General features: G+C 47.8%; 1 protein-coding gene across 2 annotated transcripts; it reads right to left on the bottom strand.

The window, feature by feature from the left end:
- Positions 1-385: 385 nt before the first annotated feature.
- On the bottom strand, positions 386-12918 carry usp11 (ubiquitin specific peptidase 11). 2 transcript variants are annotated; one of them, XM_041946043.1, is made up of 22 exons: positions 12691-12918; positions 10546-10655; positions 9847-9977; positions 9582-9699; positions 8456-8601; positions 8190-8251; positions 7280-7379; positions 6636-6809; positions 6272-6430; positions 5956-6180; positions 5773-5856; positions 5333-5427; positions 5025-5228; positions 4744-4850; positions 4036-4509; positions 3655-3725; positions 3148-3260; positions 2881-3030; positions 2642-2757; positions 2414-2502; positions 1450-1645; positions 386-1347 (listed from the first exon to the last, which is right to left on the bottom strand). In XM_041946043.1, the coding sequence occupies exons 1-21, from the start codon at positions 12798-12800 to the stop codon at positions 1487-1489; spliced, it is 2997 nt and encodes a 998-aa protein (XP_041801977.1). In that variant the 5' UTR covers positions 12801-12918; the 3' UTR covers positions 386-1347; positions 1450-1486. The 2 variants fall into 2 exon arrangements, with proteins under 2 accessions (XP_041801977.1, XP_041801976.1); XM_041946042.1 differs by having other exon boundaries at positions 386-1645.
- Positions 12919-13904: the final 986 nt, after the last annotated feature.

The following is a 13904-nucleotide window of genomic DNA, read 5'->3' as shown; positions in this document are numbered from 1 at the left end:
AGGGGTTATTTCACACCCCAACGATGTTCTTTGGATAATCTGGTGTTTGTTTTCAACCCGCCTGACTGCTCGTGTTTGTTGACCTGTTTATTTTCGGTGTCGTCCATCATTCCCAGATGTTCTCAGTAACACTCGTGAGCACAGCGTCGATAGAACCGATGGCCGGACTCTGAGGGTAATTAGACGCCTGCCGCTGTAAAATCCTCACGCAGTTTTCTTTCCCTCAGTTCAGAGTTTACAGCAGATCTGTTCAGCCACAGTACTGAGACCTGATGCATGACGAGTGCAGTAAATGTACTGAAGACTGAAAACAGACTAAATACGTCTGTTTACAGGACATGACAGAAAAATTCAAAGCAACGAAATAGTAAAAACTCGCTCATCGTCGTGATAATAATCATCTTTTATTCATATCAAAAGCTTGAAAGTACAATAAAATATTTTCATCTGATATTTGACAGGGAAGATCAAAGAAAGAAATCACCTCAAGCTTCCCTCCTGCTCCCCCCAGGAATGATAATAATACAATTCTTACAATACAAAAATACTGTACACAGAGCCGCTTTAAAACCCAGCAGAGTCCGTCTCTGCACAAAGATCCAACAGTTAACCTGCCGCGCCATCCCATAGATTTATGCCTGAATACAAATGTAATCTATAAATATGAAAAATAAGCATTTCAACGTCCTGTCGATCATCAAAATCATTCAAGGAAACAACAAAAACAACCTGCGACATCTGAAATTAATCCATTAAAAAAATAAATACCAGCAAAAAAATAACCAAAATATACAAAGAGGTTCGTTCTCATCCCTGGCAGCTTTGTTCAGAATTAAATTACCTGCTTCTCTGCTACGAACACGACCGATTACCCACAATCCCCTTCACGCTGCACCTGGGCCCACTTTAATGTGTTTCTGCTGAATCCTGTTGAACACAAAAACCATGACAACTAACCTGCTTTCAAGCTTGTGTGCAGCATAACCTGTTTAACGTGGTCAGGATTTATTTTACGTGTTAAACTGTGTGTCAGTGTTTTAAAAAAGCTGGATTTTTAATTTCAGAATCAAACCAGCGCTGAAGTTTCGGGCTCACTTCCAGATGAATGTAGAAGCTGAATGTGGCCGCAGACCATCCGAGCTGGATTTCTATGTTCAACATCTGGTTCAGGCTCAACTCGGCGCTCTTAACCGAGCTGCTGCCGCGTCAAGCTACCTGAGTATCAAGCGTCCACGTTATCTACCGATTCTGACCAGGAGGAAATGAGCCGAGAGCTGAGCTGCAACATGCAGATGTGCTTCTGTTTTCAGTGAGTGGGGGACGAGAAGAAATCAGAATGTTCAAGTGCTGTTGGAAAACAAGAAAAATCCAAAACGTGAAAACAGAAAGACGTAAAAGAGGAGAAAAGGCCGCTTCCTCTGACGAAGAACCACAACACAAATAAATTACCGTCAAGTAGAATTAAAACCAAGTCTTGAGGGTTCATTTAGTCCGTTTCCATGGTGACATAAGAGGCGGTGCCCAGCTCTGCGTCGTCGTCTTTGCAGGAAGTGATGTCGCTGGCGGGGCTCGCGTTGGGGGCGGGCAGGGTGGGTTTTCGGATCTTGTCTTGTCGATGGTAGAACAAGACGTAGGCAGCGTTGGTCTGAACGACAGAAGACAAAGAATCAGTGAAGCAACGTCAGAACAGCGAGACTCCTGTGAGGACACTTTGATGTAGACCATCAGAGACCACATCAGGCCAGGCCAGGCCAGGCCAGACCAGACCAGCCTCTTCACCAGGCATCAGTAAGTTTTAGTTTACTGACCACCTTCAGACAGGCTCCTGAGTCCTGGATCAGGTCTAAAGGTGACCCAGCTTTGACAGTCAGAGGCCCTGAGACCAGGAACTCCCTGCCTGAAGATCTGAGGCTGCAGAATCAGTGACATCTTTAAAAACCACTTCTAACAACCCACAGATGTTCTTAAAAAGCTTTTCATCAAAGCTGCCACTCTGCTTTATTTCCAACACGTCGTCTACTTTGTTATTGCTGGTCTTTATTTGGAGTGTCTGGTTTTACCACCTCAGTCCTGAAATGTTCCAGTTCTGGTTCAACTGTGTAGAACACTCAGTTGGAAAAAGTGCTGTACAAATAATATGACTTATGTTATTATTTAACAAGTAGTAATGATTCTTGGCAAGTCATTTTGAGTTCAGCAGCTGACATCTTCATCAGTGTTAAACTGATGATGACTGAGAGGAGACGTTAACTACAGTGAAGGTGGAACTTCTCTCTGCAGGTTAAACTGCTGCTGTCGTCCAGTTCGGACGTGTTGAAAGTGATACAGAAACGCCATCAGGACGTTAGCGTGCACGTGACTCCGTGTTTGTTCACACATGAGACCAACATGTCATATGTCATGTCATACTGACCACGATCTGGTCCTCCCTGGCGTAGGTCACCTTGCTGTCATCGAAGTAATACCACTGACCGTTATCCTTGTTGCACGCATAGCTGGTGTCTGCAGGAACGAACGAACGAACGAACACACACACACACACACACACACAGACAGACTAATGAAACCCTGAACATTTCTGATTCAACATTAATTACTCAGCTGACAAAAAGCTGAAAAAATATGAAACACAGGGACCTACAGTGTCCGTCTCTGAGTCCTCCATAGTGATTGGACACTGCGATGAGGTCATAACGGCTCGGAGGCTCCCCATTGGACAGACTTTTCCTCAGGAGGCAGCCAGAGAAGTCCAGATCTCTGCAACCACCACACAAACGGTTCAGTGTTCACTGTGTGTGTTCATTTATCTTTGTGAGATCCAGTTTCAGACCTTGGGAGTGAGGACATTTTGGGTGTGTGGGTGTGTGTGTGTGTGTGTACCTGAGGGGAAAGTCCACGATGCTGTCCAGTTTCTCTCTGGTGAACTTGGTGTAGGAGAACCTCTTGAGGTGGATGATGAGAACCTCCGGCAGAGACCAGAGGTCCAGCTTCTTCGTGGCCAGCTGGTGTTTCTTACAGACTGGACAGTACCTGCAAACACACACACACACACACACACACACACATCATGTACTTTTCTCATGTCCACAGCTCACAGTCCATGACCAGGAGGCTGTGTGTGTGCGTGTGTGCGTGTGCGTGTGTTACCATGGGTTCTCCTCCTCCAGTGTTTCCACCGTGGTGAACAGCTCGATACACTCCTGCAGCTGAACGGTGGTCTGCTGCTGAGGAACATCCATGCTGGCATGTTTCACGTACTTCTACAGGCGAGGAGGAAGACGAGGCAGAGGGAGAAGGAACGTGAAGAATGCGTGTTTCACAGAAGTGTAGACAAACGTGAAACTCTGCCCGACGCCCAAAAGCTCAGATAGTGTCGGATCAATAAAAGCTCATCACAGAAATCAGTTTCAAGCACCAGAGAACGTCAGATGTTCCACTTCCTGCGATTCCTGATCAGTTCTTTAATAAAGATTCAAAAACATCAACATCTGCTGACTTTCTGTTTGTACCAGTTTGTTTGAATATTGATATCGTATCAGCAGGTCTGGTTATCAATCAGACGAGCCGGATGATGTGTGAACGGTCCCTGAAGCACCATCACTGTGAACACCTTCACACACGGCAGATAACGAGAACACACACGCCGACACTGACCTCGGCCTCGTTTTCATTGTAGAATCTCTTCTTCATGTCCGGGTCCCAGTCGATGGCCACGTACGGCTGAGCTGCAGACACAGAAGTCCTGAAGTCAGCAGAACGGCTCAGGTGTCATGTGACCTGCGGACTCGGCTACCTGCCGGTAACTGAATGACTGAACAAACTGTTCTCACGTGTAGACGATGAGGTCACACACGAGGTGACGTGTCATCACACCTTCAGCAGGTTTAATCTGTTTAATGGTGAAGTCTGTTTCAGCTCAGCAACAATAAAGTGAAAGCTGAAGAAATGATAACGAGACAGATACAAAATGTAGGTGTGTGTATGTGTGTGTGTGTGTGTATGTGTGTGTGTGTGTGTGTGCGTGTTCAGGCTCACAGGTGAAGGACACGGCGCTCCCTCCCTCTCCCGTCCCTCTCTCAGTCGTCCCGTTGGAGTTGACCGCCTGGATGGTGAACAGACTCTTCCTCCTCTTACGACACGCCCTCGTCTTAGCTGGCTGCTCATTGGCTGGCAGGCTGGGAGAACACGCCTCCTCCTGCTTGTCCTCTTCTTTTTCTTCTTCTGCGGTCTGGCGGGGCTGCTGCGGCGGCTCTGCTGCTGGTTCTGAGGTGAGGTCGCTGGGATCGTCGCTGCTGTCGGCGGTGCCGGCGCAGCAGGGGCTCTCAGTCTGGTCCTGGGACCCGTTGTTGGTCTCCTTGTCGTCATGGTCCAGTGAGGACTGCGTGTGGTTGAGATCGGGGTGGGGCTCTGCGGCGGCGGTGTCGTCTGATTGGCTGTTTGCAGATGCATCGCTGCAGGAGGGCTCTGTCTGAGAGGGACCGGCTTTCTCCCCGTCTTCCTGCTCCTCGTCTGAGGAAACAACAGAGGACCAATCAGAGAGGAGCTAGAGAACAGCCTGCAGGTACTGAACTGTCTGGGCTACAAAACAGCAGCCGTGGCCTAGAGGTTGGAGAAGCGGCTTGTGACTGGAGGGTCGCCGGTTTGATTCCCCCCCCACCCCCACTGGCAGAGAAAATTTGTGAGTAGTTTGCTGTCACACACTCAGCGCTGATGTGGTTAATGATGTCACGCCCGTGATGTTACCGTCACTGACGCCGTTGGTCTGAGTCTTGTACAGCTCCTCTTCATCATCATCATCTTCCTCCTCTTCCTCCAACTCTTCAGAGGGGTCGGGAGGTCGCACGTAGCGCCTACACGCATGCACACAATCAGTAAAAAAAAGTTTTATATAAAAAATACCTTCACTATAATTACTAAGAAACAGAAGTAAAAGTGCTGAAGTTGAAGTGTGTGACAGACTTTCTCTGTGTGTGTGTGTGTGTGTGTGTGTGTGTGTGTGTGTGTGTGTGTGTGCGTGTGCTCACGCCAGCCTCTGCAGGAACAGGTTGTAGAGCGCCTCGCGGCTGCAGCTGCTGCGCGGCACGCTGAGCAGCAGCGGGTGTCCGAACAGCGTGGTGCCGTACGAGCTGCTGCCCGAGCCGTAGTCTCTGTAGTGAGAGCGCTCCCTCAGGTAGAGCGCCAGCAGCACCCGCTCCTCCTGCTGCTCCTCCGGCACGCTCAGCTCGTACCTGCGCACGGGGAAAACGAAGCTCGTGACTCGTCACGCCGCGGGCAGCCCGGCGCTCTAACCCGCTCAGAACGAACGGCTGACAAAGACTCAACGTTTTCTTACACAAAGATGTCGTCTCGGTCCAGAATGCAGCTCAGAGATTCGTCGGTGTTGTAGATCTTATAGAAGCGATGGTTGAACACGTCAGCTACCACCATCTGAAACACACACACACACACACACGCACGCACACACACACGCACACGCACACACGCACGCACACGCACACACATCTTAGTGACCTTTGAGACCTTAACCAACAGTTTGAAGGTCTTCAACTATCTATCACACACACACACACACACACACACACACAAACCAACACACACACACACAAACCAACACACACACACAGACACACACACAAACCAACACAGACAGACAGACAGACAGACAGACAGACAGGCACACACACACACACACACACACACACACACACACAGAGACAGACAGACAGACAGACACACAGACACAGAGACACAGAGACACACACACACACACACCTGTGTGGCAGGTACGCCGGTCATCTCCGACAGGGCCGAGCAGAGCTCAGACACTTTTCCTGCTTTAGGAACCACGACGCGATGCTGCAGACACACACAGGAAGAGGTTTGACATCGTGGTCACATGACTGCACACTGACATCCTCATTCTGCTGCATATTTAACGGCAGGTAGAGACATCACCTGGGCAGGTTTGGCGTAGGGGTCCAGAGACACAAAGAAGACCTCCATGACGCGCTCCTTGCTGACGGGAAGTGGGACGCTCAGGTAGCAGAAGGGGTCGAAGGTCACGGAGACCTTGTGGCACTCGGGACAGACGAGCGTGGACTTGAAGAGGCCGTGAAACGTGTCGACGATCACCGAGTCATTCCGCCGGCGGTGGTTTCGCCACGCCTCCTCGGCCACTTCCTGCGGGACAGGAAGGAGAAACGTAAGACTGGAAGCCGAGCAGAACGGACGGAGCCCGGTGTGCCTCTCAGGTGTGGTCGGAGCAGCTCACCTGGTCCGGTCGTCCGTCGGCGTCCCGCAGCTCGATGTACTCTTTGTTTTTCACTCTGTTCAGGTCTTCATGCAGTCCGTCCAGCAGGAAGGACAGCAGCTCCTGACTGTCGTGCTGCTGGTAACCCAGAAACTGAGACGCAAAGTGACCCACCTTCGTCTGCGCGCACACACCCAGAGACACACAGACACACACAGGTGGGTCACACACACACACACACACACAAATGTTGATGTTGCCAGGCAACACACACCTGGTTTACAGGTATCATTTATACGTCACCATGAATTAAAATGTGTTTAACAGAGAGTGAGCAGAGTGACGCAGACTGTCACTGTGCGGTCAGCAGCTCATCCGTTCGTACCTTGAAGACGCGCGGCACCACAGAGTAATGCCTCCCAGACCACATCTGTTTGATGACGTCGGCGTAGGCCTCGGCGATCTCGCCCTTCATGCCCAGCGGGTTGGTGAAGTTCAGCTCCTCCAGGTAGGAGCTCAGCAGGAAGTACTCGGTCAGAGGAGGAGTGTTGCTCAGACACTGCGGAGACGGACGAGGAGACGGGAGGAGTTAGGATGGACGACGGGAGACAAAGCAGAGCGAGCTGCACATTAACGTGTGACATCACTCTGATTTTCACAGGTCTCAAACTGAACCAAAAAGAAGTGCAGGACATCCAACTGAAGAAATTCTCCTTATTTCACCATTTGACCAAAACGAATGTAAAAATATTTTGTTGTTTACGTCTGAGTTTGGTTTGATACGACGAATCAGCACCAGAAGAAAAAAGTTAAGCAATACACAGAACGCCTGCTCTTCAGCAGTCATGTTTTACTTCGGTTTTCCTCTGTGTGTGTGTCTGTGTGTGTGTGTGTGTGTGTGTGCGTGCGTATGCGTGTGTCTGTGTGTGCGTGCGTGTGTGCATGTGTGTATGTGTGTGTGTGCATGTGTGTGCACGTGTGTGTGTGCGTGAGTGTGTGTGTGCATATGCGTGTGTGTGCGTGACAGACCTGCAGGGCAGAGTTCATGAAGCAGGTGTTGCCCAGGTTGGTGAGGCCGCAGACTCCCGGCTGTCCTCGGTACGAGTCCTGCTCCTCCACAGAGTTCCTCCTGGCGGAGGGGGGGGACACAGAGTCAGATCAGACTGAATGTGACTGATGTCAGATCAGTTCAGGTTTACAGGATCACAAGACAGTTTCACAAAACCTCCAACATCCTCGGGATTCACTGATAAATCTGACCTGTACTTTATATTATATCTAACATTTTGTCTTTCTTTTGGGAGTAATCATTAGATTTCATCACAAATGCTGTAAAACTGAAGCACAAAGCTTTTTATTTTACATTTAGCAAAGCATGTTAAACACCAACACTAGACTGGACTGGATCTCTGAGGCTGATCCACAGTTCCAGGGGGGAGGATATCTGACAGCTAAACATGTGTTAGGAGGTGATTTCTGTCAGTGCGATGCTGTACGAGAAGAGCAGAGGGAGAGGTGGAGAGAGGGAGGGAAGGGGTGGAGAGAGGGAGGGAAGGGGTGGAGAGAGGGAGGGAAGGGGTGGAGAGAGGGAGGGAAGAGGTGGAGAGAGGGAGGGAAGAGGGAGGGAAGAGGTGGAGAGAGGGAGGGAAGAGGTGGAGAGAGGGAGGGAAGAGGTGGAGAGAGGTGGAGAGAGGGAGGGAAGAGGGGTTTCCGAAAAAATAAAACTGAAACTGAAGACAATAAAGGGCAGTGAGACAGGTAGAACAACAGACGTCCCCAAACAGGAAGAAATAAGGAAGGATGTGATGGAGTGAGAAAGAAAGAAAAGAAAGACGGACAGACAGACAGAGAGAGAGACAGAGAGAGAGAGACAGAAGAACAGAAAGAGAAAAGGAAAGCACTAAAGACCAATGAGAGAGCGGCAGAGGTGTGTTCTTACATGATCTGAGGTCTGGAGCTCGGCCAGGTGCCGTCAGCATTCCTCGTCTCCATGATCACCGTCTGACACACACACACACACACACACACACACACACACACACACGTTTCATCTTATCAGTGAGGTGGACACTATGAGGAAGTTCATGATTTTAAAGAGACGGGTGCTGAGTCACAGACACGTTCACGTGGAAAACATCAACCCGGCTCTAAACGTTACTGAGTGACGTCAAAGTGTCGGTGAGGGCGAGACGAGTCCGTCCTCACCATCCCGGAGCTCAAGCAGGCGTCCAACACGCTCACGTGGACGTTCCTGAGGCGCTCGCAGCTGTTGTCCGAACTCTTCATCCACAGACGACACTCTGAGCCCGCAGGCACCGAGAAGGCCTCGCACATGGCCCTCTGGATCGACTCTGCACACACAAGATGACAATCAACGAAGACTCACACAGAACAAAGGACGGACTCACAGATATAACACTCAACAATTCTGTCCATCATGAATGATGTCGGTCTGATCGTCTTTGAAGGGATTTCCTGCTTCAGTCTCCTGCTGCTGAGTTAATATTTTCTGATGGCAGGTCTCTGATCTAAAAAGCATTTCTACCTGACGCTCACCTGTGTGCCTCAGACGGCTCACACTGTCTCCAACAGCCGGAGGATTTGATCTGGAGCTGGACTTTTCTCACAGACTCTGATGAGATGTGCACTCACATTACACCAAATGTTTCGACCAGTGTTCAAACCCTGAGAAATCCGTATTTATACGCATGGTAACAGGTCTTTACGCCCCCTATCTGCAGACGCTCAGTACTACAGGACACGTCTGCTACATGAGACGCCCTCACCCTCACCCTCCATGCAGTCTGGTTAGGTTTAGGAAAAGTGTGTGTGTCATGTAGTCTGCCAGCCCGCACACCCTCTAGTTTTCACTCTAGTTGCGATAACTTCCAGGTGATTGTGTTCGATGATAAGGTCTTCAAAGTAGATCTTTAGAACCAGAGACTCCTGCAGCTGAAATGACACACTGAGTGTTTAATATCTGCTTGGTCTGTTTTTCCTGCTCTGGGCCTCTACGCTCCAGTGAAGGGAAATCTTCATGCTCCAGCCTACAGTGATATTCAACACACAGCACCTTTCCAACTCTGTGTCAACAGTTTGTGTTTGTTTCCTTCCTGTTTCAACACGACAATGCTCCTGTGCACAGAGCAGCACCAGAAAGAACCCGCTTTCCCAGTTTGGTGTGGAAGAACTAGACTGGAGCTCCAACAGAGCCAGAGTGAGCTGTGAGGCAGTTTAACACGTGCATGCGCATGCGCACGCACACACACACACATGCGCACACATGCGCACACACGCACACACACACACGCACACACACACACACACTCACGGATGTTGTCGGCGCGGCTGAACTGTGAGGTGATGATGCTCTCCATGTTGCTATGGAGACAGAGGAAGATCTCAACAGGGTAAACCTCCACCTTCAGAGTGCTGGGCAGGTCCACCACCTGAGACAGACAGACAGACAGACAGACAGACAGACAGACAGACAGACACACACACACAAACTTATTTTGGACTCCAAAAAGTAGCAGCAGTACACCAGTAGCTGATTGGTGTGTATCTGGCGAGTATCTGGGTTGTGATGATGTTACCTTGCGTTCTAGCGGCGGCTGGCCATCCACCATGCCGTACCAGGCCAGCAGCTTGTGCCAGGCCTCAGCCGGCACCAACATAAAGTCCTCGTTCTCCACCAGACGCTCCTTCAGGTGGTACGAGTCCAGATCTGAAAACAAGGGACAGAATGATGTCCTCATTTTATACGTCAAGCTGCAGAGCTGTCAGTACCTTTACACCTGTTCCAGGTGAAGCTTTGTTTTCATCATGGTGGAAAAAATATATGTACATATAAAAAGAACACAGGAGAATAAAACTTTGACAGGTCAAATCACTTGTGTTAGATTATGAGAACAAAGAAGAAGGTTTGTGTGATCCAGATTATCATCAAAGCAAAGCACACACACAACAGCCTGTTCAATAAACTTCCAATCAGAATCACAGGTAATGAAAGATTTCATGTGGTCTGGGGAGTCCCACATCATAAACCAGCAATTCAAGATTCAACCAACTTTCTGTCACAGAAACGCGATCGTTTCCTCAAAATTTTCTTTAAGGCAATTCTCAGGTTTTCATATTTATGGAAAATAATATTAAAAAACTAAAAACGTTTGTTTTAAGTGCTGTTTTCAGGTGTTTCTTGTTGCAGCAGAGGCTCAGAGATCACAGTAGACACAAAGTGCTGTCTGTGGAAAAGGTTTGGTTTTCAGGTGAGGTGGAGCGAGGCGTTCACTGACCCTCAAACAGCTCAGTGTTGTCAATCTGACCGGGGAAGGATGACGAGTTCTGGTCTCCGGTCTCCACAAACTCCTTCCACTGTTCATACCAGCGGCGCTCCACCACGTACCTGCAAGATGCACACGCACGCACACACGCACCACGCACGCGCGCGCACACACACGCACACACACACACACAGATGCGCGCACGCACACGCACACACACACACACACACACAGAATTCATATTGTGAGGAAATCGGCGTACAGCTCAACATCAACAGAACCATGTGGAATTTTAAACAGGGGTCTACATCAGTGGCGCTGAGGTGGAGCAGGTGAACAGCTTTCTGGGAATCAGCATCACAGAAAACCTGTCATGGTGATCTCACACCTCCACTCTGGTCAAGAAAGCTCAGAAACGACCGCATTTCATCAGGGAACTCCAGAAGGTAAAATCCCGGTGCCAAGTTCTGCTTAACCTCTACAGAGGACTGACAGGAAGTATCCTGACTGAAAACATGACAAACTGATGCGTGATGTTCACGGCCCGGGACAGGCCCAGGCCACGGAGCCGCCGGACCAGAAGGCCACGGAGCCGCTGGACCAGAAGGCCACGGAGCCGCCGGACCAGAAGGCCACGGAGCTCCTTCTGTCCTCAAGCTTCTCAAAACGTGAGGATGTGACCGTGTCCTTGTTGTACATTGTTTCATCAGTGTTTGGAAAACAGACAGAGGTTTTCTCCAGTTCATATATAATAATGACAGAAATTTAAAGTTGTTGCAGCACGACACAAAATGATGATGTTGACATCATTATAACTCAGCTTGAAATTAAACAAGAGTTTTACTGACATTACCTGCACTAACTCGGACAGACACAATCACAGATGTGGAACTAAAACTGAAACCACAACACAAAGACAGGAAATCTTCCAGGCAGTGAAAGCTCAGCAGCCTCTGTCTGTCTGTCTGTCTGTCTGTCTGTCTGCCTGTCTGCCTGTAAGAAAATAGTGCAACAACTTGTGGAGAAACTTGTCATGTGTGGAATAATTCAGTCTCACGCAGAAAGAAGTCTTAAAAGAATGTGTCAATGTCTTTGATACAGAAGGAAGTGTTAGTGAATGATATTAAAGCCAGACGGTTAAATCATCAGCGAGTATCAGCCAACGAGTAAAAACAAACTGCTGCACAAAAATTCTGAGCTCAGTTTGAAGTCATTTATTATCAATGGCTCCACTGTTTGTCCACCAGAGAGCACCAGCAAATTTACCTTTACATATTAAACGTTTGAAAGTAATTGGATTTATTAAACGCAGTTATCTTTGCCCTCAGAATATCAGTATCAGCCGGGCCATGACCAATATGGGTGTATCCCTTCTCGTTTATCTGGGAGGAAACACAGACTGCAACAACAGAATTATTCTATCATTAATCGATCGAACAACCATGTTGATAATAGCTAAATAGTCTTAGTTTTAAATTAACAAGCAGAAACTCCTACATTTCTTTGGCGTAAAGTTAATTTCTTTGGTTTTAGACTGTTGGTCGGAGAAAACAAGCAACCTGAAGACATCACATTGAGCTCTGGGACACTGTGACAGGAATTTTTCATTAAGTTTAAGTTTAACTTTATTTACTTTATTGATCCTAAACTGGGAAATTACTTCTCTGCATTTAACCCACCATCTGATTGAAACACACACATGCAACATTATTTTCTGTGGATGACCAAATTAAAATGGAAATATTCATTGTTTGCTTTCCTCTTCCTCAGTAGTCATTATTCTGAAAGCCTCAGGTGTGAAATGACTATTACGTGAGCGGAATGAACTGGGAGGTACATTTCTGGTAAAATTGAGGTAGAATTACGAGGCGACCCTGAACACATCCTTCCAGCTGGTTGACATGCTAGCGTTAAACGTTAGCAGCGTCGGCTAACGGTCATGCCTGGTTAGCATGAGCTAACCCAGCAACAACGGCTAACATCCAACACCGAGCCGTTAAAGTGTCCCAACAAACTCACACCGATACCAAAACGGTTTGACTCTGTCGTTAAACCCGTTAATAACCGACAGGCAACGTTAGCCGTGTGATGCTAACAGCTAGCCCTGTCACTGTGTGTTTATGTGTGTAGCCGAGCGGCAGGCGGGCGGACTCTCACCAACTGTCCCCAGCGCGGAGCTCACATTCCCGCAGCAGAGACTCGATCTCCCGTCGCTGGGTCTCCAGGCCCGGAGGCTCCGCGGCAGAACAGCGGCTGTTGGCCGTCATGATGTTTATTAATCACTCATAAATGTCGGAACTTTTGAAAAATATTTAACAGAGCCAGGAAACGAAAGTCAGAAGTCAACCGCCGCATTGATCAACCGATAAACGGGGAAGCTACACAGAACTGTGTTTGCGGAAGTAGGAAGTGGTTCAGACTTGACGATGACGACTTCCTGACCAAAGCCTCTGCACTTCATATCCACGCTAAATAATAATAAAATAATATTTAACCGTTACAAATACAAAGCAAAATAACAAACAATCATTACAGAACCACACAGGTAGCACTACCTGCTCAGCAGCAGACAGCAGACAAACACAATTAGAGACCAGCTGGTGAACATAGTGGAGTTTTTAGCAGCTAAAGAGTCAGAGATTTCCCTCATGAGCTGGTGGAGACCAAAAAAAGGGCGAGAGAGAGTGCTGGAATTACATTCATCAGGTGACACAAACACGACTCCAGTGCGACGATGTTGCTCTGTGTCTGCTGTATATGGAAGGAGACAAGTTTGTTAAAATGCTCATCATACAGTTATCAACTTCATAATGTGATAATATGTCAGTGACAGCTTGTTGCACAGCTTCTAAAAAAGCAGGTTTAAATCCTTACACAAATATAATGTAAAGTGGGTCACCTTAATCATTGAAAAAAGAGGGTATTTAAATACAAACACACATATACTTTATTGATAAATGGATGGTATTTACACTTCATACTACTACTAACTGGAACTGATTGCATATTCCACTGCACTGGTTCCACCTGCTTACTCTCTTGTTTACAACCTGTTGATTTCTCAGTATGTATATGCGTGTATATACATTTTCTACATTACTGCACAACCACCACTACCACAGTTGTCACCTGTCTAGCACAGCATAATATGTTATTTGATTTTTTGGTTTTACATTTTGTATTATATACCTCTATTTAGCTACTGCACTATTTTATGTCAGTTTCTAATTAGATTTTGCTCCAAGTACGTGACTTTTCTTTATACATTTTTTTATAAATATCTAACGCAGTTGGAGGGAGCCTTCTTCTTCAATTCCGAAAAACTGAACGATTTGTAATTCACAATATGTTCTCACTGTGTGTTTTTGATG

This window comes from Chelmon rostratus, chromosome 10 (genome assembly GCF_017976325.1).
Source record: "Chelmon rostratus isolate fCheRos1 chromosome 10, fCheRos1.pri, whole genome shotgun sequence".
Taxonomy (NCBI): domain Eukaryota; kingdom Metazoa; phylum Chordata; class Actinopteri; order Chaetodontiformes; family Chaetodontidae; genus Chelmon; species Chelmon rostratus.
The sequence above is the reverse complement of the archived record's forward strand: the minus strand, read 5'-3'. Positions and strand labels throughout refer to the sequence as shown.

Excerpts from the sequence above, each read along its gene's own strand:
- usp11 (XM_041946042.1), bottom strand. The coding sequence starts at position 12,800 with ATGACGGCCAACAGCCGCTGTTCTGCCGCGGAGCCTCCGGGCCTGGAG. Across the intron at positions 5,857-5,955 it reads CCTACGCCAAACCTGCCCAG|CATCGCGTCGTGGTTCCTAA; the intron begins GTGATGTCTCTA and ends GTGTGTCTGCAG. Across the intron at positions 3,261-3,654 it reads ACAATGAAAACGAGGCCGAG|AAGTACGTGAAACATGCCAG; the intron begins GTCAGTGTCGGC and ends CCTCGCCTGTAG.